General features: G+C 38.1%; 7 protein-coding genes and 2 long non-coding RNA genes across 9 annotated transcripts; 6 read left to right on the plus strand and 3 right to left on the minus strand.

Annotated features, from left to right (window-relative positions):
* Positions 1 to 508: 508 nt before the first annotated feature.
* LOC131995023 (uncharacterized) lies at positions 509 to 905 on the plus strand. Its single transcript, XR_009397072.1, has 2 exons — positions 509 to 550; positions 603 to 905. It is a non-coding gene; the product is annotated as an uncharacterized LOC131995023 (long non-coding RNA).
* Positions 906 to 1,205: 300 nt separating this feature from the next.
* Positions 1,206 to 1,932, plus strand: LOC106081565 (uncharacterized). Its single transcript, XR_001220385.2, has 3 exons — positions 1,206 to 1,366; positions 1,448 to 1,547; positions 1,628 to 1,932. It is a non-coding gene; the product is annotated as an uncharacterized LOC106081565 (long non-coding RNA).
* Positions 1,933 to 3,237: 1,305 nt separating this feature from the next.
* LOC106081618 (probable fatty acid-binding protein) lies at positions 3,238 to 9,363 on the minus strand. The gene is made up of 3 exons (XM_013243713.2): positions 9,184 to 9,363; positions 3,574 to 3,845; positions 3,238 to 3,509 (listed from the first exon to the last, which is right to left on the minus strand). Exons 1-3 carry the CDS (start codon positions 9,254 to 9,256, stop codon positions 3,459 to 3,461), a joined length of 396 nt encoding a protein of 131 aa, XP_013099167.1. The 5' UTR covers positions 9,257 to 9,363; the 3' UTR covers positions 3,238 to 3,458.
* A 7,066-nt stretch (positions 9,364 to 16,429) lies between these two features.
* On the plus strand, positions 16,430 to 18,615 carry LOC106081558 (pre-mRNA 3'-end-processing factor FIP1). Its single transcript, XM_013243582.2, has 4 exons — positions 16,430 to 18,027; positions 18,082 to 18,211; positions 18,284 to 18,351; positions 18,409 to 18,615. The coding sequence occupies exons 1-4, from the start codon at positions 16,529 to 16,531 to the stop codon at positions 18,563 to 18,565; spliced, it is 1,854 nt and encodes a 617-aa protein (XP_013099036.1). The 5' UTR covers positions 16,430 to 16,528; the 3' UTR covers positions 18,566 to 18,615.
* Positions 18,616 to 20,354: 1,739 nt separating this feature from the next.
* LOC106081599 (uncharacterized) lies at positions 20,355 to 20,764 on the plus strand. Its single transcript, XM_013243671.2, has 2 exons — positions 20,355 to 20,436; positions 20,506 to 20,764. The coding sequence occupies exons 1-2, from the start codon at positions 20,396 to 20,398 to the stop codon at positions 20,762 to 20,764; spliced, it is 300 nt and encodes a 99-aa protein (XP_013099125.2). The 5' UTR covers positions 20,355 to 20,395.
* LOC131995022 (phosphatidylinositol N-acetylglucosaminyltransferase subunit P) lies at positions 20,730 to 21,230 on the plus strand. Its single transcript, XM_059362570.1, has one exon. The coding sequence runs from the start codon at positions 20,730 to 20,732 to the stop codon at positions 21,222 to 21,224; it is 495 nt and encodes a 164-aa protein (XP_059218553.1). The 3' UTR covers positions 21,225 to 21,230.
* A 110-nt stretch (positions 21,231 to 21,340) lies between these two features.
* LOC106081598 (pre-rRNA-processing protein TSR2 homolog) lies at positions 21,341 to 22,070 on the minus strand. The gene is made up of 2 exons (XM_013243670.2): positions 21,893 to 22,070; positions 21,341 to 21,825 (listed from the first exon to the last, which is right to left on the minus strand). Exons 1-2 carry the CDS (start codon positions 22,067 to 22,069, stop codon positions 21,382 to 21,384), a joined length of 621 nt encoding a protein of 206 aa, XP_013099124.1. The 5' UTR covers position 22,070; the 3' UTR covers positions 21,341 to 21,381.
* A 93-nt stretch (positions 22,071 to 22,163) lies between these two features.
* Positions 22,164 to 23,099, plus strand: LOC106081597 (DNA replication complex GINS protein SLD5). Its single transcript, XM_013243669.2, has 2 exons — positions 22,164 to 22,773; positions 22,835 to 23,099. Exons 1-2 carry the CDS (start codon positions 22,212 to 22,214, stop codon positions 22,954 to 22,956), a joined length of 684 nt encoding a protein of 227 aa, XP_013099123.1. The 5' UTR covers positions 22,164 to 22,211; the 3' UTR covers positions 22,957 to 23,099.
* On the minus strand, positions 22,949 to 25,679 carry LOC106081595 (cilium assembly protein DZIP1L). Its single transcript, XM_013243666.2, has 4 exons — positions 25,432 to 25,679; positions 23,898 to 25,371; positions 23,679 to 23,841; positions 22,949 to 23,617 (listed from the first exon to the last, which is right to left on the minus strand). Exons 1-4 carry the CDS (start codon positions 25,529 to 25,531, stop codon positions 23,153 to 23,155), a joined length of 2,202 nt encoding a protein of 733 aa, XP_013099120.1. The 5' UTR covers positions 25,532 to 25,679; the 3' UTR covers positions 22,949 to 23,152.
* Positions 25,680 to 26,092: the final 413 nt, after the last annotated feature.

Consider the following 26,092-nt stretch of genomic DNA (forward strand, 5'->3'; position numbering starts at 1 on the left):
GTTCTGTCTTTTTCCATAGTTGGCTAAGACTCTTTTAAAATGTATTTATATCTAGGAAAGCGGCAATTTGAATGAAATTCCTCCAAAGTTATTATAGTGGCTAGATGGTGGTTACAGCCGGGACACATCCGGTACTTTGGCATATATTGATGAATTGGCGACTGATTTTAGAGAATCGTTCTTGAGCCGAAACTGCTCCAGGGAGTAGGTGTTTACTTGTTCTGAATCATCAACACTATTGTGAAGACCTGCCTGATATGCAGATTGATTTGAAGCTTATTTGTAAAATTGTATCTTTCGCCCTAGAGTGTTAAGATCTAATCTGGAATTATATTGATTCACATATTTCAATATTTTATTCACACTTATGTAATGTATTCACACAAATGTAAATGTTTGAACATTTACATTTGGTCACGATCAACCAATATGTCCCTTTGATGATAGTGGGGATTCCCTTAAAATTAAAACATGAGATTCGTACTCTACTTCCAAGTGCTTGAATATTGTTATTTACATCTCTTTGCTGTGATTGCTTGATTTGTTTGAGGTAATGTAAGTGCATTTCGCTGAATTAATATTAAATTCGAAACTTTTTTAAGGTAACTTCCTTGCATTTATTAGAGGGAATTTGTCGAAAAGGAAGATGGGAAAAAAGCTAGTAGGGGATTGTTATTCAAAATAGACAAACAGAGAGTAGAGGAAAAATCAAAGGTAATTGTTCAATCGAATTTAGAATGAAGACACAACATTCTGAAACAACAACCGAATCTACTTGTAATCGACGTCTTCTTTTTATTAAAATATGTTTGGGTAATGTACGAATTATTCTTTCCAAAAAACTTTGTTAAATGTTGACAAAATAGTTTTAAGGAATAAATATATAGTTATAACTCATCCATAAATTAAAGAACCAGCTAACTTATTAACAAGTAAAGTTTTCTTAATTTTTTAAGCATAAAAATTTAATTTGATAATGGCAGAAGGAAACAACTAATTAAATCTTTTTTTTTTTAATAACTGATTATTCACACTGCATCGTAACGTGGAAAATAAGACTAGTCACATGCAACACAGTCTTTAAAGACTACCGTTACAAAATTTTAAATTTCTTAATGAAGTTTAGTGCCATATAGAATAATTATTTTTCGTAAAATTTGTTTTGTCTGTAAAAGGCTTATGTGGTGCCTTTTACAGACAACTTATCGTCAAATTGCGTCGGATCCCTGGTCGGTCGTGCCGCTCTTATTATTATGAATTAGGTTTTGGTTTTCTTCAACGGGTAATTGTGGGAAAGAACAATCGTGTATACACTTTTTTTCTAGTTTTGTAGAAAAGGCCTGCATATCAATGATATAATATGGAGGTAATAAAAATTTCATTTTGATAAGTTAATCACTCATATGCACTTTGCAATTTCTCTAAAAATCTATGTTCATGCTTATAGCCTCAATCGCTCGGTGTTCTTAAAGTGAAAACTTTTGCGGATAAGTTTTAAATAAAGTGAAAAGGTTTTGGAAATTTTCGATGGAAATTGATTTCAGTTTGTAATATGGGATTAATTACCAATCCTATCCTGTTACAACCTATCACCTACTAATTTACTACATTCTTTGCTTTACTAAAGGGCACACTTTTCCTTACGCATAGTGCACTGGGGGCCGTCCGTTGAAAGACTGGGTTAAATCACGGTGGAACCATCTTTGTTTGTCAATTTTATGCAAGGACCGAAAATACTCAACTGGATTCCCATAAAATCACTACAACCAATCTGGAAGTCATGAAGACACGGGTTAACTGATCGCTGTAATATTTCGTATTTTGCTTATTGGTCGTTGTCTTAATATAGCCCTCCTATACACCGATTTCCCGTTTTAAGGTCTCAGGCCAATAAAGGCGTTTTTATTGCACGATTTCGCTGGTTTTCGAGCACAGCCCCCATAAATGCCGATCTTCCGATTTGAGGTTCTAAAAAGCCGTTTTGTAGGATCATTTTGGGTATGGCCCCCATAGAGGCCGATCTCAAAGGCAAAAGGTCTTTCACCCATAAATAATGTATTTATTACACGATTTTGCTGAAATTTAGTACAGTGAGCTATGTTATTTGGATATAGCTGTCATATACATATGTATATCGACTTCTCGATTAACGGGTTTAAACCCGAACCCATTAATTATCCGATTTTGAATAGTGAATTGTGATCGAACCCAATGTTGATATAGCTGCTGTATTTTCATAATGATGCATTATGTTTGTCGTTGTTGTCATAACAGTGTGTTGGATTTCATCGGGTCAATCCGGTACGAACAACCGGCTGCCATGAGATTGATTATGTTTGTATATAGACCAGGCGATAGGATACAAAGTTGTTGTTGTTTTTTTTTTTTTGTTGGGCTGTTGTTGAAGTAGTGTGTGTTACACTGAGTCTGTTGGACTGTAGCACCCCCCAGGAAAAATGTCTAGCTACGTCAATGGTTATCAGCCATGCAAACTTTTTTACTAATGTGTTACCGTTCTACGGTAAGCCGTAAGGTAAGGAGGCCCCTCATCATTGAGCTTGATCTTGAACTACTTGTACCGGACAACACTTTTTGAAAAAGAGAAAAATAACCCCGCTGTTCCTTAATGTAAAGTTCATGGGCAAATTTGCAATTCGCATAGTCCATTGCTATCCTTGTCTATTAGGTCAGACTGTTGATGAGCAACAAATTTTTGGCGAGAATTACAAAAAATTATGTTTGAATAAATAAATATAAACTCGTAAACTTTAAGGTTTATGGGCAAATTTGCAATTCGCATAGTCCACTAATATCCTTGACTATAAGGTCAGACTGTCGATTAGCAACAAACTTTTAACGAGATTTTACAAAAAATCATATTTGATTAAATAAATATAAACCCCTAAAGTTTACGGTGGCGGTAAAAAGCTACCATAAACCCTATAATAACTAATCTAACTGCAGAATTGCTATGGAACGCTTCAAATGGAGTAGCCTTATTCCTAGAGCTAGATTTGAGGGCCTACCGCCAGGGTCTTAACATATTGATTTAAATCAATACGTATGTAGACCCACAGCGAACAATATCCATCTAGCTTAAATCTTAACATCGCTAGTAGCTATTCTTCAGCTCAACTCTAAGTTTTCAGTCAGGCTCATCTACGTCGAAGTTGGAAGTCAAAAAACGTAGGTTTCTTAATTCAATTTCTCAAACCATTCTTTTACAAAATAAACAAATTTCATTCAGAGTTATTTCAGTATATTTTTATCAAATGCAACCAAAAGCTTGGTTTTACAAAGACCTTAAATACAAAACTAGAAAATTGTTATCTAATAACAATTATTACTTGGAACTTAAATAAAAAACAATTGGAAATGATCTCAGTCGTCTCGAGGTCTCCATGCAGAAAATGGTCAGAGTTATCCATAATGAAGAAGGCATTTGAGGAGTTTTCGGCTTAGACAGCTTTGTACACACGCACACATTTGATGTCGCCAAGAGTTAGGGTCTGAAAAACAAAATTTTCGTTTCATACACACAAACATTTCAAAAGAATTTTGAGTTTTGCTTACAGTGGTGAGCTCAGTATCGGTAAATTCACGAACAATGGTTGATGGCTTATCACCCTTTTGCTCTTGGGTCAGAGTGTTGCCCTCCAATTTGCAGACCGACTTCACTTTACGGCCATCCAAAGTTTCTTCATCGAACTCCTCGCCCAACTTGAAGCTGATGGTAGATGTTTTGAAAGTTGAAGATGTTGTGAAGGTATAAACATCGCCATCCTTCTTCAACTCCACAGTGGGGGAAACAGTGTTGCCCATTTTGCGGAGCACCATGCCAACGCCTTCAAATATATGAAAAAGATTTATGTTAATAAGTAATTTGCACCATGGTTATAATTTGTGTATCTATGTACATAATATTGCACTTGAGAAAATTGAAGGGGGAAAGCACACACACACCCATAACCTGAAGATAATAATTTTAATTCTGATTAGATTAGACGCAAACTGATCGCCGTCTAAAAATATTATACCAACTAACTTATCGCGCAAGGGCAAGATAATCAATTTTAGAAAATAAAAGCCATTTTATTCATAAAATGTCTCAATTACCTGCTCTTTCAAATATCGGCAATTCCATCAACGATTATTTTATTGATAAGATAATTAGTTTTAATATAAATGCAGGGGTTTTATTATTACCTTATTTAGAAATGTATGCAATTCTTTATTCTATATAGTGACATAATAACGACGACAAAAAAAAAATGTGCTATATACCCATTACTACCTTTCAGCCTTTTCAGAACAAATATAATTTTTTCGTACTTGCTCGAATCACATGAAACCCTTAAGGGAACCTAAGTAGAGTTAGACCCGGGAAGATAAGTGAAGTTAAAAGCAAAAAAGATTAATTAAAACTTATATAATGCAAATCACGATCAATCGTTTCTTTTAATTTGTTATCGCATGAGATCGATAACTTGCCAATACAACTTTACACTGATATCTATCCAGTACACCTGACTTGCACTGGATAGGACTAAAATAAAACACAACAATAGTAAATAGTATTTTGTTGTCGCAGTGTGTTGTTCAGTGAGGCGACAGCCATTACCGGCGAAGGATTCCATCGGGTCAATTCCATACGTACAACCGACTGTATGCGATATTATGGTTATCTTAACTTATTCTGCATATCAGACTGTGATCATTGTAGACTAAACTAAAAATGGTAATTACACGATTAGACTTTTCATATGAGCTATCACTTTCTGCATTCATAAGACCTGTCTTATATGCGTCAAATACGAGTAGAGCACTGTCTAATCGGCATGTTTTCTCATATGTGTATCTCCATGTATGTCCTATGAAATAAAAGCTCGATTTAATCGAAAAAGTTGCATAATTATCCCTAACTCCATTTGTCATATTAAATTTTTCTTACGTATCGCACGATGGGTTGCTATTTTTAAAATTAAAAATGTTATTTTATTTTTTTGCTTAAAAATTGAGAAAGCTTTTAAGGTGGAGTTACATACCATGCGCGTACACTAAAAACGCATTAAACATGCAACTCTGCAAACAAAACCCACAAAACCGAGGGGTAAGTTTTGTTGCAACGGTAGTCGCATATAATCAGTGGTTCGAGCGGGGAGTCTCAGGGAGAGGACGGGCCGCACAGACTCTTGGATAAATACTGAATGCCTATGAAGTTGGATATGACAGGGCGGGACATTGGCGCCTTTAAATAACCAATGACCACGCTGTTGCCGCGGCCATCGGTCCTTTGGACCGGAATGAGCTTGTTCACCTACAGGAGCCTGTCGAGGATCGCCACCTCCACTCAATCCACAAAACTACCAAGATGGCAGGTTTAAATAGTTTCCATAAGGTTATTGTAGCCGTAAATAGCTACCAAGCAAAGAAGGAGCTAAATCACCACAAGAAGGGGTTGTGTACCCCCTTTTTGGCTCTTGGATACCTGTCGGATTTTCAGGTCATTTGAAAAGAGCAGTTAAACTTGGTGTGTGGCTTGTCATAATGGTATGTTCAGAGTACCTCTCATAGATGGAGCTGCAGCTCTCATGATTCAATGTCATGAAAAGTCATGAAACGTCATTCAATGTCATGACTTTGACCTTACGCTAGTCACATAACGGACTTAAGCTTGAATTGTGGAGATAAGGAGGAGTCACAGACGGTTGTGCACCTATTGTGAGACTGCCCTGAAATTGCGAGAGTAGACGAAGGATTATGGCTAAACAAACACCAATTTTCCTGCCTAAATTGTCTTCATGCAATAGGGCTTTTGCCATTTTGGGCTACTACAGCTTTAAATTGCATAATGGAGGGAGCTTATACAGCTTCTACCTGGCCTGGCCTTTTTGTCATCCTTGTTGGCTCCTAATATTCTTTATTTTAATGTCTAGCATTGCACTGACGTATATTTTATCAGTGTTCTTCTGTGTTTATTGTATTTTTCGGGGGCGACACAATAGACAAAAGTTCCCTAAGTGAAACTGATATTGAATGAGTTTGCTAGACGCGTGCCATTATATACCCTAAGTTTAAAACCCATACCAGCAGCAAACACAATATATAAAATATTTATTTTGAAGGTTATATTTTTGTACGGCGAATTCAAAAATGTGTTGACATATCAAATTCTCTCAGCTGGGTTGATGCGGCCACCTGTTAAATACGCCTTGGGCTGGCTGAAACAATAAATGTCATTAATCGCACAGGCCCTTGATTTCAATTTCCCTTTAACTCTTGGAAAAACAAAGAAATGAAAATTTTTGAAGACTGGATTGAACTTTTTTACCGAATGGTATGAATTTCGGTACTGTACAATATTAAATTGGCTCCAAAGATATATTGGAAATTATGTTAATTTTTTGAAATTAGTTTTTTTTTCCCAAACAATAGTTGAATAAAATATACTCAAATTCAATAACCGTTACCAAACGTTAAATCAACCATTACTTTTTCAAAAGCTTTTTTAAATGTCCTAAACTCTTACACAACCTTAACCTTTAAAATCGGTTTATCTAAATACAATAGCAAAAAAATGAAATATTTTTCAAAACAAAAAAAATTTAACATTTTTTGTTTTAAGCTTTATTAGACCAAAAGAGAACAGCCACTAATAATAGGGATCGTCTACAGTTCAGCTTTGGGTAAATTGAAAGTTTTTTTTTACTTTTGTTCATATGTCAACAGGTTATAAAAGTTGCCAATAAATAAAAAAAAAAAAACTTCACAACAACAAAGCAACAGCACAGCACATTTTCACATTACAACAACACTGCCCCATTGCTGAAATCAAATTTCCATAAAAATATGTATTGACTAAATTGTCATTCTTCAATAATTCATACGAAAAAAAAAAGAATTTTCTTTACTTGTAGGTGGGTGAAGCACAATTATGGGCGATAGTTACTCCCCCATATGTGACGATGGGGGCGGCAATCACAGCGCTTAACTGCAATCGAGTTATGAAACTCGCCTGGAAATCAAGAAGATGTTCAATGCTAGAAATGCAATTGATAGCCAAGTACTCGGACAATAATTCCTTATTTGTTTTAATTGCCAAAAGCGGCTTGGCTTGGTTACTACGACGGCAAAGGTTTTCATTTAAATTAATTTAATCCATATTCCAGAGACATGTTCGTTATGAAACCTAATAAGTTACTCTTCCAACAACTGTGCATGTGGTTTACTTCGTTTCGATATTGTCAAATGAGTCGAAAAGATTTTTTTTCTTGCTGTGGTTGTTGTTGTTATTGTTATTGCAGTCGGGAATACGATATTGTCATTAAAAAAGGAGAGGAAAGTACAGTTGATATACTTAACATTGGTGGTGTGGTCTCGGTCGTTATGATTATAGTGGTGGTGTGTTGTAGTGTAACCTCTTATGCATGCATGCATGATCCCTCCGCCCGTACGGCAGCAGAATTATTTGAAGAATTCACAAGTGGAGCTGTATAGAGATTCTTATGACCGGTTGTCATCAATTTATTAAACTTAAACAAATTAAGAATGATCTCCCGCCCATCATATCGCAAATATGTGTGCGCGCACTCTGGTGTGAGACTGTGTGTGTGCGTGTATGCGATTCTTAAAAGTGCCGGTTACAGCGTACCATGCACTCCATACACACAAGGGGAAATTATCGCATGATGATGGCCCATGTACAATAGTGCTGGACAGAAAAAAAGAACGCGACAAAGGTGGGAAAATGTTTATGATAAATGGAACTGAAACCAATTTAATTAAGATCGAAAAGAAAAGCTCAATTGACTTTAATTGATTTATAGAATTTCGAGACTGTATTTAATGAGACATCACCCCAATAACACATTGTCCCTGCCCTATCTCTGATGATAGCCATCCAATGTTCACACGTACGTACGTATGTACATCGTTTGCAGGCAGATACCTATGTGTGTTCAGAGTTCATTTGGCCTGCAAGCAACAAGGTACATGTTGTATGATTCAAAAGTTTATTAGTATATAACAGCGTTTGATAGGGCGTGAAGATAATATTGCCGTTTTGGTGGCGAAGTGTCAAAGTTGCCAAAATTTAGATAAGAAAGCAACGAGCTGACTCTGCAAGTGTATACCTTATATATGCAATGCATTTGTGCTTTCGGTAATAATGTGTGTGCACAAATTTTGATATCACACAAAATAGAACTAATCACTTAATACACGTCATCGTAGTGGTGGTGGTGGGGTGTTTAAATCAGACAAAAATTAAAGAAAACCTTTATATTAAATTTGCTGGAAATTCGGAAGAAATTCAAATTTACCCACTTATCGCACTGTTCTTATATACAATATCCATATGGTTAGGTTGCCGAGTGTGGCCTTTGGCCGATGTAGGCCGGGTAGGCAAGTCTCAGAAGCAACACTAGAAGGAAATTGCAAGTCTTTCAGCCTATTATATGAAATGTGCATTCCAAAGTCCGAACATTTCCAATAATAAAGTCGCGACAGTTTGCTGCTTTTCCACAATTAAAGATTAAGCAGGCGAACAGGGAGGTATAGCGCAGAAGTATTATCACAAAATATGGCCGAATAAAAATGCACTCTAGAAATGTGATTTCGCTTTTATGATGGATACTTTGGATTGGCGGTAATTACACATTATCTCATGGACTTTGGACAGTTCTTAATAGCATCTATGCGTCGTATTATTATCCAACTTCTATCTATGTTTGGCTGTCTGTCATGGGTGACTAGAACCATTTTTTCAAACTTTTTGGCAGTGGACCAGAAAAAAAAATAATGGTGTCACAATTCTTTCTCTTCTTCGAAAACCCCCAAACTAATTAACTAACTGAATATATAGCGGTAACGGACAAACAATTGTAAAGTTGTGTGAATGTAAAAACTAAAGGAAGCATGTACATGATGGCATAAACCTGTTTTTGCCGAAAAGCCGGTATATACTTGTTGTTGTTGTTGTTACCGAAACACAGGAGAATTGCTGTACATTGTGATTTTTTTTTCTTTTTCGTTTTTGCACCATTTATTTGATATGTGTGAAATGTGTATGTATGTGTGTGTGTATATACATTTTCGCAACTTTTCACATGTTTTCCCCCATTTTTCACTGGCGTGTTAAGGTGTGGTATTATAAGGATGTTGTGCTTTCTTGCATTGACTCACCCAATTCCTTCATGTACTCATCAAAGTTTTCACTCGAGTCCAATTTGTATTTCTTTCCTTCCCAGCAGGCCATTTTTTTTAAATTTTAAATAATACTCTACTTTAGAACTTGACTTGTGAAGTTACGGCTGATGGGCACTGGTGCAGCTCAACGACTCAACGACTGAGAATACAATAAGCTCTGGACGAGGAATGCCGGTTTTTATATGGAAAACTAAATACCGAACACATTTAGCTACGCCGGCGGCAGTTGATAACAGGGATGATATACACAGCTGATACTACAACAGTGTGCGACAAAAATATACGTTGTCTACTAAAGAACTGTTTTGTTATTTGCTTTTTGAATGGCCAGTAGATTTTGGTATCCAAGAGAATTTTATATGAGCGACATTCAATAGTTATGCTTGAGTTTTGTTTAAAAGTTTCTGCATGAAAAGCATGCATGTTATGGATATATCAATTAAGAGATATTCGGGTATTTCTCGGAATTCTCAGAAAAGTAAAATTACAAGCATTTATTTATATTTCATTTTTATGAAAAACTGATTGAGCCGGTGTGCTTCGTTACATTCTTAAGGAGCTTTTTAAAAAATCATATCAAGTCGGATTTACGTTACTTTATTTGTTCGTTGTATTTGCTATCGACTTTTAAATGCATGCCTTTCAAATATCACTTGCGATACAGTTTTAATGATCAATAGGCCCCTTCCTGGATTAATCAATCTTACAACATCGGTCTACTCTTTGTTTTGGGGTTTTTGTAGGTAGAGCGGAAACTTAGTAACAAAATTTCGATATCGGAGTCCCATATTGCACCAATCGGTTTATATATCAGTTTTGCGGGCTTTTTGGGTGGCTCCCCAAGGTGGGTTTAAAAAGGTGGTCTCACCCTAACAGCCGGCCAGGTTTGACGGTATAAAGATCTGGATCTTTGTTTGCATTCTCTTTGTTGTCATCTTCTCTCTCGCATATTCTCAGCTCATGTACGCACACGTATACACACACGCACACAAATTTCTTTGTGTTCGTTGGCAAAACCTCGATCAGCTTGATGGCAAGGTGGCGGATTGCACCATATGATTTGAGGTTGTGTAAATGAAAACACCATTAATTGTTTCGCCTTGGTGGCTCCCCCAGATACTCAGTCAATCGCGTCAATAGGCGTATTTCTACGCTAATGGCTGGTTTTTCGCGACATTTTTCCGTGATTACTTTTTTTAGATAATAGATTATGAAGGAAAAAACTTGCTGATTTCATTCAGTAGGACATTCTCTCATTACTTATGAAAGAATCTTCATAAAAGTATTAAATGTGTGTTTTAAGCTGTGGAAAACGAATATAGCACCAGCCTTAAGTCTCACATATAATTGAGCGCAATCCGATTCAAGTTTTAAGCATAGTATCTCACAAATGTTGTCAACATTAGGAGGGAAAAACCAATGTCGCGCAGTTTTTATACCCACCACCGAAGGATAGGGGTATATTCATTTTGTCATTCCGTTTACAACACATCGAAATGGATATTTCCGACCCTATAAAGTATATATATTCTTGATCAGCGTAAAAATCTAAGACGATCCAGCCATGTCCGTCCGTCTGTCTGTTGAAATCACGCTGCAGTCTTAAAAAATAGAGATATTGAGCTGAAACTTTGCAAAGATTCTTTTTTTGTCCATAAGCAGGTTAAGTTCGAAGATGGGCTATATCGGACTATATCTTGACGTAGCCGCCATATAGACCGATCCCCCGATTTAGGGTCTTAGACCCATTAAAGGCGCATTTATTGTCCGATTTGTCGAAAATTTGGGACAGTGAATCGGTCCAGATTTGGATATAGCTGCCATATAGACCGATCTCTTGATATAAGATTTTGGGCCCATAAAAGACGCATTTATTGTCCGATTTAGGCCCTTGGACATTCTTCTTCAATTTGGCATAGATCGGTCCAGATTTGGATATAGGGGCCATATAGACCGATCTCTCGATATAAGGTTTTGGGCCCATATTAGGCGCATTTATTGTCCGATTTCGCTGAAATTTGGGACAGTGAGTTGTGTTAGCCCCTCGATATCTTCTTGCAATATGGTCTAGATTGGTCAAAATTTGGATATAGCTGCCATATAGACCGATCTCTCGATTTAAGGTCTTGGCCCATAAAAGTCGCATTTATTGTCCCATTTTGCCAAAATTTTCGGACAGTGAGTTGTGTTAGGCCCTTCAACATTCTTCTTCAATTTGGCTCAGATCGGTTCCGATTTGGATATAGCTGCCATATAGACCGATCTCTCGATATAAGGTTTTGGGCCCATAAAAGGCGCATTTATTGTCCGATTTCGCTGAAATTTGACAGTGACTAATGTTAGGCTTTTCGACATCAGTGGTGGTTTACATATATACCCGAGGTGGTGGGAATCCAAAGTTCGGTCCGGCCGAATTTAATGCAATTTTACTAGTTTTATTTTTATTTTTTAGTGCTTAATTTTTTTGCATACCTATCGTAATCCTTCGTACCTTTCATTTGATACCCATATTGCCTAGCTTAGGTCACTTCTCCCTAAGGGGGTATTTTTCCCCAAAAAAGAGGTCCGCCCTATAAATTGCAGATTTGCCATTAAAATGTGTCGACATCTCCTATTACAAACAGGTACCTTGTTAAAAGTGCGCACAACAATGTGAATGTTTTCCCCAAATCGCAAGTTATATTGTACTAGACATGTACCTTCATATGTTACTACTGTGTACTTTGGTGCTAAAAAGTGTAAAAATCGATTTTTCATTCTAAACATATGTGAATTCTTAGGCTACAGTCGCGCTATCATCCAAACTGGGATTTTTATTAAAATTTTGTTATTTAAGCTCCAGTCCGTTATCGGAGGCTATTTTTTCGGGGGTTATCTATGTATATCGAGTAAAATAGTTTCGCTTACCAAAATTGATATCAATAAGGGTGTTTTCGTGCATCAATAAAGATAAAGCAGATGAAAAAATAATGAAAATTCAACGAATATTATATTCTATTTATCGTAGAGGCAAGCAATGCCCACTGTCAGTTCTGTTCTCTGCAAGGCGCTTTCGGCATAATTAAATTTTTAAAATTTCGTAGATAACGATTCGCTTTATAAATATGTATCACATAAAAATGTTTGCTTTGGATTTATTGGCCCATATCATTTAATATGTAGACCCAATTGGAAGGTATAATCAAATGCAACCTAAAGGTTGCCCACTCTGAAGTAAGTCATAATTATTAGATGAAATTAAAAGTGTCACCTTAAAGCTAAGAAGGCATTTTCGATAATAGACAAAGAGTCCCTTTATAACCTTCTCTCACACGTACTGATGCACGGCACATGGGGGCAGTATGTGGTGTTTGATGACCGACTAAATCACTTATCTTTCTTTCATTCAATTAATTTTTATAACTATAATTGTTATGACACAAAGGGAAATGCCGTTCAAAAGACAGCAAATAGGGCATTATTATTTGAACAGTGACACACACACACACACACTCGTGTAGAAACATAGGTTCACGACACCATGCATTCTCCGAAAATAAAATTGACAAATGATAATTGTTGTTATCGAAAAAATTCAACGCCACATAGCTTTGCGCAAATGAATCATGTTTTGTATTAGTCCCTTAATAAAAGGTCACCAAAAGTGAGATAAAACCTGGTTTACATGCGTAAACACCAAGCAACGGCTTGATCGTCAAGCCATATCCGTCCGTATGTCTGTTGAAATCACTCTACAGTTTTAAAAAATTGAGATATTAAGCTAAAACTTTGCACAGATTATTTTTTTGTCCTTAGGCAGATTAGCTTCAAAAGATGAGCTATATCGGACTATATCTTGATATAGCTCCTATTTGAGGTATTGGGCCCATAAAAAGCGCATTTATTTCCCGATTTCGTACAAATTTGGCGCAATGAGTTGCGTTAGGCCTATCGACTTTCATACCAAGTATGGACTAGATTAGCCTATATTTGTATATAGCTGTCATACATACCGATCTCCCGATTTAATGTCTTGTGACCCTTAAACGCCCATTCTTTATCCAATTTCTCTGAAATTCAGTGAGCTGTATTAGGCCCTTGAACATCCCTATCAAATACGGTCCAAATCGGTCTATATTTTGATATAAATTTCAAATATATCGATCTCCCGATTTAAGGTCTAGGGGCCATAAAAGGCGTATTTATTTCTAGATTTCGCTGAATTTTGGCAAATTAGTTAGTTTAGATCCCTACACAACCTGAATATGGTGTAAATCGAACTATGTTTAGATATAGCTACCATATTGACCAATCTCCCATTTCATGGTTTAGGATTGTGTTAAACCCCGATTTTAGTACAGATCGGGCTATATTCCGATACAGCTTCTTCATCTAAAAGCTAATTTTAATAGAGTTGAGATGGCGCTTCCCTCGGGGCTAACCAGATTGAGTAGTAAGTAGTGCTTTCGTTTCCCCAAAAAGACGATTTCGATGTCTGACAAGGTTAAATACTTAGGTGTGATCTTGGACAGGAAACTGAATTGGAAGTGTCACATTCAGGAGCGTACTGAGAAGGCTCTCAGATTTTGGGCACTGTGTAGACGGACTGTAAGCTCGAAATGGGGCCTGAATCCGAGGATAGTCCACTGGCGCTACAGGAGCGTGATTAGGCCAATACTTACTTAGCCTCAGTAGTTTGGTGGACTGCTATGGAGAAAAAGTGCAACAGAAGGGCCATACAACCGGTTCAGAGAATATGTTGTCTTGGCATATGCGGAGCGATGAGGACCACGCCCACTAGGGCACTGGAGACTATTCTAGATATATGATCCATTGGCACACAGATTAAGTGTGACGCAGCCACTGAGGCTACGTCACATAAGGCGATGGGAGAATGGATTGAGGATGGGAGCAGCTCATACCATCGTGGTATAATCGAGGCGACGATAGCAAACCTAGAAGGAAGGGGAGAGGTTTCCGATCGGATACCTGAGATGAACCTTGAAGTCGAGTGCGAGGCACTGCTGCCAGAGGCACAGTCTTGGATTGACGGAACCCTAGTATTGCCATCTGGAAGATCATGTTACACGGATGGGTCAAAGCTAGAGGTTGTCATCAAGCTGATCGACGTTTTGCCAACACACACAAAGAAATTTGTTTGAGTTTGTGTATACGTGTGCGTACATGAGCAGAGAAGAAGCCGGAAAGAATATAACAACAAAGAGAATGCACACAAAAATTTTTCAACTTAATACCGTCAAACCTGGTCGCCTGTTATCAGCTGTTCGCATGAGACCACCTTTTTCAAATCTGCCTTGAAAATAGGCAAAAATTCGTTTTTTAGATAGGTAAATTGCTGCAGGCAAAAACTCGCACATGATATTGTATTGTAAAATATGAAAAAGATGGTCTCTCTCTATGTGGTCCGATTTTCAAAATTCTTTTTTTGTTGGATAGTGCTCGAAAAACTCTTAAGAAAACGAATAAAGACATTGTTTTTGAATTTTGCAAATCAAAATGTCCATAAAAAACTTAATAAATTCTGCCCGAATTATTTCACAAAAATCCCCAAAATACCCCTTTCGGGTAAAGATGGTTCCAAAATCGGCATTTTTTAGTACATTTGTTGTGAAGGCTATAAATATTGTTTTGCGTGGGTTTATGGGCATATGGAGTAAAAAAAGTACATATGCCAAATTGGGGGGATCTGGACTTTGGAATATTTAAACTCGAGGGATGTTTCTGATTTTAGAATAAAAAATTGGCTATTTTGAAGTACATACAGCAACCTTTTAAGTCGAGACATCTTATTCATATTTCACTTAAAACGCATCTAAAATACGTTTTTTTAATAAAAAAAAAGAAAAAATAGTAAAACGAAAAATCGAGTGCAACTTTCTGTCAAAATCAGTGATTAGTGCAACTCTGAGTGTGCTGTAGTTCTTTACTATTGGGTTGCCCAAAAAGTAATTGCGGATTTTTCATATAGTCGGCGTTGACAAATTTTTTCACAGCTTGTGACTCTGTAATTGCATTCTTCTTTCTAAGTTATCAGCTGTTACTTTTAGCTTGCTTTAGAAAAAAAAGTATATTTGATTAAAGTTCATTCTAAGTTTTATTAAAAATGCATTTACTTCCTTTTAAAAAATCCGCAATTACTTTTTGGGCAACCCAATATAAAGCACACACACAGCCGAACGTTATGAAATCTCGTTGCCAGATAGTGTACTCCGCGATAAAAATTTTTACTCAGCTGTTTGTGTACACTACCTGGGTAAGTTTGTCTTGGTCCAAACCATGCATAAAATTGAAAATCGAACCACAAACACATTCATAAATTGCAAAATACGACGCCAATTTTGGCCAAAATTAAAACTCGTACATCCCCGAAACCAGTGGAGAAACCGAAAAAGAAGCTAACAACAAATTTAAGTGTTTTGTTAAAATAAATTAATGTGTAAAAGCAAAAAATGTCCACAACCGATTGAAAACTTACAAAATCACTTTCATTGTTCATTCTCAGTACTCTTAAAATTCTCTGTTCTCTCAATTTTCATTGTATTTACTCGTGTATGTTCTTTGCAACAAGCTCATTTTCAAAGTAAGTACAGCCTTTTATTCTCATTGTTATTTATAAAACAACTGGTTTTCATAAAACAGCTGCTCAATGCAGCAAATTTCTGCTCGAAAAAACCAAACTCAAAATTTTGTTCGCTCTCACGACTTTCAACAACAATTTGTGCAAATTTGCACATATTTTTGAGTGCAGTAACACACACACTACCAGCTTCTCGAACGGAATGCTGTCAATTTCCACATAAAAAAACGTCGGCGAAACGAGGAAAAGTAATACACCGCTTATAGTGAGGAAAATGGCAAAACATTATTATAATGGCAACATTTGAAACTATTGTATTACCGACATTATTTTTGTTTGTTTTATTGTTTTTAATGGTTCGTTTTTCTTTATTTATTTGCGAAAAAATATATTCCCCCTTATTCTGGTTAGCGATGGCGTAGTCGAATGTAGAAATTTTTACAAATTGGTATTATGGTCGTTGAAGACGAAAATTCGTATACATTTTTGATATCACCTAAGGTAGTTTAGTTGGGGGTTTTTTTGTTGTGCTAGTGACAATACTTCTTTTTTTATTGTACCATGAGTCGAGGTCTCGATAACATTATCGATTATTTCAACCACTAGAAGTCGACTTCGAGTTTTTCACAAAACAGTCGAGTAATCGATTAGCTCAAAGTTGATTTACAGATTTCTAAAGTGTGTGTTTAATTTTATTATATTTTAGGAAGTAAGATATAAAAAAAGTCGGAATTTTTTTAGCCAATGGCAGACGATGCGAACGAAGACAGTTGGTTGTACGGTACATCGAATCCAGATTCCACAACAAATGAAGAGGGGGGTGCCGATGAAGACACCGGGTTAGAGAAAGAGCAATTGCAGTTGTCGGAAAAAGCGGAAAACGAAGCCCTCGCGGCAGTCACACAAGGAGATGATGTCAACAGTATACAAAACAAAGATGACGAACCTGCCGGCGATGCTGAGGAGCTGGTGGAATTTGAAGATCCGGCACATGAAATGGAAGAGGAAGAGAACGATACTGCTGATACAACTGAGAATGAGCCAGGGGAGCAGGGCGAAAGTAGAACTGGAGATGATTCGGAACAAGATCCTGATGATGACGACGACGATGACTCGGACGACGACATAAATGTTGTTATTGGAGATATTAAAGCAGCCCCCAGTACGTACAATATCAAGCAACGTTCAAATTTATTAGCTACTGCTAGTGGCCAGGAGAAAGCAAAAACAGCCGCCCAAGTAGGGAAGTTTTCCATAGAGGATTTTGAGGGGGTTGGTTCTATAAACGGTGTCGCAGCGCATGAGTTTAGTATTGACTCATTGGAAGATAAACCATGGCGAAAACCTGGTGCAGATATAACGGATTACTTCAACTATGGCTTTAATGAGGAGACCTGGCGGGCTTATTGCGAACGTCAGAAAAGATTTCGTGTTGTTGAGAGTGGTGTTGGTTTGGCGAGTTTGACACAGAATCTGAATCCGCCAGGCGAAAAGATTGGAGATGGCAATGCGTCCATGGGCCAGCCAATGGGTTTGATGCCGCCGGGTCATACGCCTCCAGGCCATATGGGCGAACAAATGATGCCTCCTCCGGGCATGATGCCACCACCGGGATCCCACCAGGGCCCACCCCCTAGATTTGGCATGCCTAGAGGACCAAGACCTATTTTGCCCATACCAGGTGCTAAGGAAAATGCCATACAGGTTATGACTGCTGAATGTAGAGAATATTCTCGACCGGGACAAATGCCACCAAATTTCGGAGGTCCAGGTGGTGCTGAAGAAGCATTTTTCCATGAGCCAGAACCTTTTGATTATGGATATGAGCCCACGCAGGATTCACAATGGGGTAGAGAAAATCCCAATTGGGTTCCAACTGGTATAAAAGAATTGACGCCTGGGCCGAATCCTTCTCCATCACCACAAATATCGGGTCCTCCAGGCATGATGCCAAATCAAATGGGCATACCCCCGCCACAGATGTCAGGGCCACCGCCTCAAATGCGACACCCGCATCCTCAACAAGCGATGGGTAATATGCCTCCTCCTAATATTGGTATGGTACCCCCACCCATGGGCATGATGATGGGACCTGGTGGTCCTCCAATGCGCATGCCAATGGGCCCACCTAGAATGATGGGTCCCAATGGGCCACCTTCAGATAGAATGGATGACGAAAGGGAAAGGAGGCGGCGCGAAAGAGAATGGGAGCGTGAACGGGATAGGGACAGAGATAGAGAAAGGTATGTATGTTAGGACAATGCTCAAGGAGCAATTACTAAATACCGTATTTCCAGATCACGAAGAGAGCGGTCGCGAAGTCGAGAAAAATCACGACGTCGATCCAAATCTCGTGAAAAGGAAAGGGATAAGGACCGCGAAAAAAGGGATCGAGAAAGAGACAGAGATCGAAGCGAAAAGGAAGGGGTAAGTTTTAAAATGACAAAATTAATGCCAAGTCTATGTATTTTTCCTAACCGAAATTGTGTTTGTTAAAAGGAAACTACTGAACGTTCCGACGAAGAACGCGAAAGAAGAAGACGTGATCGTGACCGAGATCGTGAAAGGTGAATATGTGAATATCTCCTTAGTGTTTTTACTCATTGCAATAATATATTTTAAAGATCCCGGCGTGAACGCTCAAGAAGCAGAGAGAAATCCCGTCGACGCTCCAAATCTCGTGAGAAAGATCGCGAACGTTCCAAAAAGTCTAGTACAACAACTGCGACGTCATCAAGTCGCACTGAAAAGAAGTCCCATCGCAAGGAAGAAGAAGAATGAAAATATCCTGTAATATGGAATAAACTTCTAACTATGTTAGAAAAATATAAGTTTTGTTGTCGTTTTGTGTTCTTATCATTGATACCATACGGAAAAAAGAAACCGTACATTTATCGGTAGTTGTGCGTTTAAGACAACAAAATGTTTTTGTTACATAATACAGATGTAGTCAAAATTCCGGGTTTCGAAGGCGTATTCGAATTTAGACATTTTGTTTACAAAATGTATTGTGGTCAAAGACGAAAAATCTTTTACATATTGCTATCAAATTTGACAAAAACGATAGATATATAAGTCAATTGTCCCTAAAATACATTACGCTTGTTTGTAGAATGAGTATGGAGCCTACTTTAATACTATTTTGTTATCAGCATCCAGTTGTTACCAAACTGTCGAAGGCAAATAAGTTGTATAACATCACAAAATGTACAATTCACCTTCGACCGCTTACGATTGAAGCCTTCGAAAACCGGGAAAAGGGCGAACATTTCGCAAATAATTCAGGGGCCAAATTACCGCATACGTGAACAAGTGCGCTTTCGATTGAATTTCTATCTTGTATATAAGGGATGTATATAAATTTTATTAAGTTTTCTTATTCACGTCTAACACTGATATTCTTAAAGAACCACGTTCAGCCCCTTATAGAACCCCTATAACTTGGGTCACCATTGATAATTCTGAAAAAGTTGATTATTCTTAAAGAAGTCGCACCAAAAAAGGAGTGTTTTCAAAAATAGTCTCGCAATGACTATTTAAGGATCTACAAAAGAATAAACCACTAACTAAGGTAGTCGGGCGATCGTGACTTTTAGAAACGCTAAAATTGGATTAAGAGAAGTCAATTTTTCGCAAACATTTGAATAATGAGCTCACCTTTAAAAAAATTGAGAAATAAACCGTCTACGTTGACTGGGATTTGAATGAATCGAAGAAGTTGCTCCAATTAGAAATTCATGTGAGTAAACATCTGGCTGTTCTCAGAGACAGGAAACACAGAAACAGTGAGCGGATACAGATATCTCGAAATTCTAATGGAAAATAAAGAAAAAAAAAACCACGAGACTGAAGCGCTATAGGATTTTCTACCCTCAATAAAAAATAATTTTCTGCAAATTGTATATAAGTTGCATTTTTGCAGAGAAAGTAGCACATTTTGTGAAAAGTGTAAATTTCAAAAGATAGCAAAAACTGATTTGACTGGCCGGTGTTATATTCGCTTTTCGCGATATTTTTTGCCGATTACTTTTTTAGATAACAGGTTTTAAAGCAAAATACTTTCTGATTTCATCCAGTGGGACATACCCTCAATACTTATAGTACAATTTTTGTTTATCATTGTTAATTTCGTAATGTTTCAGAAAAGTAATCGAAAAAAAGGTTTTCAACGCATGGCGAAACAAAGGTGGTCTCATTTGAACAACAACCACTAATCCTATGGTGCAACCCGCCATCTTGTCATCAAGCTGAACGAATATATTCGTTTTTCTTTTTTGGGAATCTAAACAAACAACAATGATAAAATCACAATTTTAGTAACATTTTAACATAAGTAATGGGGGAATATGCTACTGAATGGAATCCCCAAGTTTTTTTACTTTAAAATCTATTATCTAAAAAGCGTAATCGGGGAATAATATCGCGAAAATCGAATAACGCCTTTAGTCGCACAACGGTAACGCTGCCTATAACTAAAAATGTGATAAATGGCTAGTTTTGCTGGGTAACTCTTTCTTGACGGCAGTCAGCTGTTCAACAGATGACAGCTTTTGCTCGTGTTGTTATTCCTCTTTGATTTGGCCCATCAGCACAACACAACACATCTATAAAATGCCTTTGGGAAATTCGTCACCGGAGAATAAAACGGAAGCGTAGGTCTATAAAATTCTTAGCTTTGAGTGTTTATTGACAACTTGACTCTTTTTTTTTGCCCCAATTAGAACGTTAAAGATTCCATTCGACTCGGCGAAACACGCTGAAATAGCCTTCAGAGTTCTAAAGGTGGACCAAGAACCGAAAAGGAATTTCGTCAAAAAGGAACTTACTTTGAATGGAAGTGTTCTCGAGGTGCATTTGGAGGCTGATCAAGTGAAAAGTCTACGCACTGCAATAACGTCATTTTTTGAGAATTTCCTACTGTGCTCCGAAACTCTAAAAGCTTTTGATGCCGGAGCACTCGCCAGCGCCAACTCCGCATAGGGCGGTGTACGGCTATTCGTTCTATCTCTTAGTAATCACACTTTTTATATTTTATGTTCTCTGGGCTCTGCTTCCCACCAAACAATTTGGATTGTCGTATTTACCGGACAAGTATTTCGCTGTTCTTCTGCCAATGTTGGTTCTGGTAGGACTGGCCTTCTTCGCATTTTTCATATATCCCGCTATAAATATGTCATTGACACCCGATATTGATGCGATGTCCTCTGTCGTCGATGTCCCATTAATATTAAAGGGTAAAACGAAAAAGTCCGTCTACTCATGGAGAGAAGTGCAAGCTATTCTAGACGTGGGAAATGTTCACACCCATGTGGGCAAACCAAATGATATTGATAATTGCAAATTTTGTGCAAATGGTCATAGCTTTCCAGATCCTACAGAACAAATTGCAACCTTACGTTTTATGGATTTGACAGAAGTAAATAAAAGTTTATTTAAGTAACCCATAGCCGTGAGAGATTATTCTACTTTTCAACACTAGCAACATTAATTGCCGTCGGCTCTATATAATTGTATTGGCACAGAATCATTCGTCGCAATAAAAACCCATTTGATGTGTTTCCGAGTTAGAGAGATTTATTGGCATCCATATCTTAATACTATTTCCTTTTGCTTCTTACGGTGGTCCAACCAGGTTCAGGTTCAACAAATTCGTCTTCCTGTTTTGTTTTGCTTGTCCTTTTGCTGCTGGAGGAAGGCTCATCGACATCCATGCCGTCGTCTCCATCTGTTGATTCATCAGAGCCTTCATCCTCCGATGAATCGTCGATGGGGGTATAGTTGATTTTCACATCTTTTCGCAGCCAAACATTGCCTTGTGGCAGCCTACTCAACTCAGTCTCGATCTCCGCATATTTGCTTTGAAGGCTCATCTCTTTGTAGCGTAGCAAATGCCTGCATATCTCTGAGACAGATCCATCCTCACATATTGTATCGAATTCTTGATCCATCAGTTCTTCAATGACGTCTTGAAGTTCACCTTCAGTAATTTTGTCATTGCCAATGCAGTACTGATAGGTATAGTCCATGATATCAATGGCTATCTATGCGCGAAAGAAATAGGGTTGGTCGTTAGCAGTGGAATGAGTTAAATATGCATGTAGACGGTACCTGATGTCCATTGCGTCCGCCCATTCCATGTTCCACGGCCAAGCGTAAATTCTGCCAATTGTTGAAAATCTTTTCAACAATTATGCGATAGTTGTTTTGGAATTCTGTTTGATCCATTGTTCCTAGTTGATGACCAAATTGAAATACAACACGTGAATGAGGCGGCTTACCCAACATCTGTGATTGACGTATTAATGAAGAAGAAGAAGCATTTGTTTATACTTAACACCTGTGTTATGTTTTGAAAAATCTTCCCGCTTATTTTCTTGTTTTTTTGTGTGTGCGTGTGTGTGTTTTAGTTTTGCCAATTGCCTTCTAAATGTCTGGGGAAGACGACGACTATCCCGCACCAAGTGATCCTCTGCATAATAATGATGACGACGACTACGAAGAAGACGATGATGGCGAAGAGATTACAGCTCAAAAAGTGCTGGAGTTTTTAGAAACCGCATGGACTAACGAAATGTGTGCTCCTGACATCTTGCAGCATCAGAGCGATATGCTGGAGCTTATGATGGGTCAGGTGGCCCATATGGAGGAGAACATGAAAGACTTGGACAAAAACGACTTTCGTTACATAGTGCATCAAATGGAGTTGGAACGCATCCGCTATATTATGGCGAGTTATTTGAGGTGCCGTCTGCAAAAGATCGAAACATATACGAAACACATTATCAACGAGGAAGCCACAAGGAGTGCAGAGGAAAAACGTTTATCGCCCGAGGAAACAAAGTTCGCTCAGGAATACCATGACAATATGGAGGAATGCTTTCAACACATAGCCCTGCAGTATATGCCCAATACACAAAGATCCGAGACGGATCAGAGAATTGTTAGACCGAACCTCATGAGTCATGTGTTTATCAAAGCAAATGTTTCTGGTTGGTGGTTATTGGTTGAACATTTCATATTTGGTCTAATTTCTGTTTTTTCGTTATACAGTACCTGCTGTGGTCGTCGGTGTTGATGACGAGGAAGTCGATTTGGCGGCGGGCTCTCAGCATATAATACCCTATCAATTGATTGCAGACCTTGTACAAAAACAACAGGTTCAACTTATATGATATGGATTCTTACACATTTTAAGGCACCCATGCACGTTTCTTCTTTTTTTATTTTACAAAACAAAGCGAGTATTAATGGAAAATAGATGCAAAATTTGCCTCCAATTTTCATAGAAAGATAAAGCCAAGTAAATCTCTCACGATATGACTTCTATAGTGTTTGGGTAAAAACATTTTTGGGAAGCAAGGATGATTCTTATTTGAAATTATTTTCACTTTCAGACTCGGAGGCGCTGAAGATGTCATTGGTTTTCTTGTCTGGTTGATTAAACATCACCTTTTTTGTGCGTGGCATAGGGATGGGAATAGGATATTTTTGTCCACTGCGCTCAGATTCTGCAGCATGTATTATAACCCGAGTATGTTCATCCGGTTTACGAATGGGTGATGCTAAAATACTTTCTAGACGTTGCTTGAACTGCTTATTATGCATTGCATGTGAATCAGGCGTGGACGTAGATGTTTTATATCGGCGATCACTCATCAATGGTTCTTCTTCCTCAGATGAGCTCCCTTCCAAATGTTTTGCAGCCAATTCCTGCTTATTGGTGGGTCGCGTTGCCTTCAATAATGCCTGGGCATTGTCTGGCAGTTTTGAAGAGCACAATTTATCAACAAATTTCTTAATTTTATTTCTCGTTATGTAGAAGTTGGGATGTTTCTGTAAAGAATACGCAAAATCATTGCTTATGGTGTTTTGGTCTCGGTTCATTTCAACTCACCTCTTTCAATTTATGCCGCCTTTCACTGAGTTCGTTCGAAATTAGCTTCTTGGAGGTGTGACTAAGATGGGTGGATTTCAAACTAATCCCAAGTTCAGCCAAACGGGAATTCACAAGTTTCCTGGATCCATTTCTGGTAACAGGCTTCGGCTTAATCGGTGACCTATTATATGGTTCAGTCAAAAGTCAATTCGCATTTGAATTAAATTAAGTTCTTACTTGGTGGTCTGACTTTTTTCCATTCTCTTATGGTGGCTTTCTATTTCTTTTGAATGCTTTGGTTTGGTGTCCAATTCAAAACTATCCTCGGATGCATCTGTGGTGTGTCCAAAACTTTTTTCCATATCCGTGGTTTTGGGTTTGACAAAGGTATGATTGCTTACTAAGCTGGACTCCTCCTCCGAAGAAGAGTCAGTTGAAGTCGGTTCCGTTTGCTTTATTGATTTGACATCTTTCTTTGTTGGTTTTGAGTCCTTTGCTTCCTGCACAGTTTTTACTTCTGGCACAGCTTTGACCTGCGGCAATGTCTTTACTTCCTCCACCGGTTTCACTTCCTGTATAGATTTTTCGGTGGCTTTTAATTCTGGCATTAAGTTACCGGGTGTTGTCTTGGCGGTGCTTGGATTGGTGCTTGGAACTTTTTGATTTGAGCTTTTTGCCAAAGTACTTTGCAGCTCCTCCAGTTTGTGTGTATAACTCGATTCCAGCCTAGACACCACATCGCTAAGTCTAGCCACAGTACTCTCGCCAATTTCCTCTACCTTTTTACTCAAAAGAGCATCCAAGTGTTCCATGGATTGGGATGGCGTCATGATTTCACTTTCGAGTTTCCTTTGTCTCAAGTCTTGAGTGCTTTCCATGACATTGTTGAATAATTTGTTAATTTCATCCAGAAATGTTGAATTTTGTATTTTTTGCTCCTCTTTCCACTGATGCAGGTCCTCAAGCTTATCTTGCAAGTCGACAATCTGACTGGCATGTTGACATTCGTGAGTAGCAAGCTTTTCAGTTTGATCATCCTGTTCTTTGACTTCGGTCAAATTGCTTTGTATTCCCACGCTGACCATTGGCGAACTTTTTCCGGTCTGCTTGCCATCGTCTCTGTTGGTGGCTGGCGGAGTGGTGGTGGCTTTCAGGCCGTCTTTTATTTTCATTTCGGCATTGTTCAAGCGTTCCTTCAAGTGCTTGATTTCCAGTTCAAGTTTTATGGTGTTTATTAGGGTCAGGTCATTTCCTTTGTCCTTTGCAGATGGTGTTTCGTTTCCCTCAGATTTCATACTGACTGCATGCTTCCGAGTTATGTGTAGATTAAGGGCATCGTTGCTTACGAAGTTCTTGGTGCACAGGCTGCAGGGGTAGATGACTTCATGTATGGCCTCCATTTGCGTAATTTTTTTATGTAATTGTATAATCTCATTGTTGGCTTCGGAAAGGGCTCTCTTCAGGCTGGCCACTTCCATTTGGGCAGCTCCGTGACTTTCCCTAAGCTCTTCGACAGTCTCTTCCAAAAATTTGCGACAAAATAAGAGATATTGGATGGAAAACTGCGAAAGTATGAAATATTTTGCTATGCCACCATCCAAAACCTTATTTTCCAGAATGGAACCCAGGGGAGCTTCCGCCAGATGCCCCAGCACTGAGTCTATTTGCTCCAAACATTGATCCCTTACAACACGCTCGATTTCAACAGTACCTATCTCGAACATACCGAATACGTAAATTGGTCTTTTATTGGACAAATTTTCTATGTTACCTATCAAGCGCCAATCCAAAGGTCCATCTTTATAATTTCTTAAATGGAATCCAGAATCCCGTGCCACTTGCGGATAATTATATTTAAAGGCAAAGGACATTTCGATTGTGTCTTTCCACACTAAAGTCGAATGTCAAAATTCATGTTGAATTCATTTCTTTGTTGCCTAGTAACGGCTAGCAAACCCAGCATAAATTTTAACCCCAAAAGGGTTGGCACCCTATTCTGCATTTCACGCGAACAACTGTCAAAGCTCATATAAAATAAATTGTAAATGAAAAATATGTGAACAATTAAAATGCTTTTTTTCCAGGCTAATGACTTAAAGTAGCAATTAGGCACAATTAATCAGTGTGCAATATGATGGCACGAGAGTGCTGGTTTAGAATATTTTTTTTATTAAAGGTTGAGATTAAATTGGATCGGGGAGTGTACCTTAGGGGAGTCCCTCGACTACCTCTACGGCGCTTCAAGCTTATGTTTCTAACCTCTACGTACGAAGATCATTACATTTTACAATTTTTGTTTGTTACTCTTTCGAGACGAGCTCAATGATCGGAGATGCACACGGAGCAACAGCGAGAGCCAATGCCGTTGTCTTAGCGTTCGAAGCCATCAACACAACTTCCAACAGATGCTCCAAATCATGTGTAGTACGGAA

This window comes from Stomoxys calcitrans, chromosome 2, assembly GCF_963082655.1.
Source record: "Stomoxys calcitrans chromosome 2, idStoCalc2.1, whole genome shotgun sequence".
Taxonomy (NCBI): domain Eukaryota; kingdom Metazoa; phylum Arthropoda; class Insecta; order Diptera; family Muscidae; genus Stomoxys; species Stomoxys calcitrans.

Bases quoted from the DNA above. Each gene is read 5' to 3' on its own strand.
- LOC106081595 (XM_013243666.2), bottom strand. From the start codon at position 25,531: ATGTCCTTTGCCTTTAAATATAATTATCCGCAAGTGGCACGGGATTCT. The intron at 25,372-25,431 runs GTAACATAGAAA...TGTTCGAGATAG, and splicing joins TTTGGATTGGCGCTTGATAG to GTACTGTTGAAATCGAGCGT. The intron at 23,618-23,678 runs GTGAGTTGAAAT...TATTCTTTACAG, and splicing joins GGCGGCATAAATTGAAAGAG to AAACATCCCAACTTCTACAT.
- LOC106081598 (XM_013243670.2), bottom strand. From the start codon at position 22,069: ATGTTGGGTAAGCCGCCTCATTCACGTGTTGTATTTCAATTTGGTCAT. The intron at 21,826-21,892 runs GTACCGTCTACA...TTTCGCGCATAG, and splicing joins GCGGACGCAATGGACATCAG to ATAGCCATTGATATCATGGA.
- LOC106081618 (XM_013243713.2), bottom strand. From the start codon at position 9,256: ATGGCCTGCTGGGAAGGAAAGAAATACAAATTGGACTCGAGTGAAAAC. The intron at 3,846-9,183 runs GTGAGTCAATGC...ATATATTTGAAG, and splicing joins TGAGTACATGAAGGAATTGG to GCGTTGGCATGGTGCTCCGC. The intron at 3,510-3,573 runs GTAAGCAAAACT...TTTGTTTTTCAG, and splicing joins CCGATACTGAGCTCACCACT to ACCCTAACTCTTGGCGACAT.
- LOC106081599 (XM_013243671.2), top strand. From the start codon at position 20,396: ATGCCTTTGGGAAATTCGTCACCGGAGAATAAAACGGAAGC. The intron at 20,437-20,505 runs GTAGGTCTATAA...TGCCCCAATTAG, and splicing joins CCGGAGAATAAAACGGAAGC to AACGTTAAAGATTCCATTCG.
- LOC106081558 (XM_013243582.2), top strand. From the start codon at position 16,529: ATGGCAGACGATGCGAACGAAGACAGTTGGTTGTACGGTACATCGAAT. The intron at 18,028-18,081 runs GTATGTATGTTA...CCGTATTTCCAG, and splicing joins AGGGACAGAGATAGAGAAAG to ATCACGAAGAGAGCGGTCGC. The intron at 18,352-18,408 runs GTGAATATGTGA...TATATTTTAAAG, and splicing joins CGTGACCGAGATCGTGAAAG to ATCCCGGCGTGAACGCTCAA.
- LOC131995022 (XM_059362570.1), top strand. From the start codon at position 20,730: ATGCCGGAGCACTCGCCAGCGCCAACTCCGCATAGGGCGGTGTACGGC.
- LOC106081597 (XM_013243669.2), top strand. From the start codon at position 22,212: ATGTCTGGGGAAGACGACGACTATCCCGCACCAAGTGATCCTCTGCAT. The intron at 22,774-22,834 runs GTTGGTGGTTAT...TTCGTTATACAG, and splicing joins TATCAAAGCAAATGTTTCTG to TACCTGCTGTGGTCGTCGGT.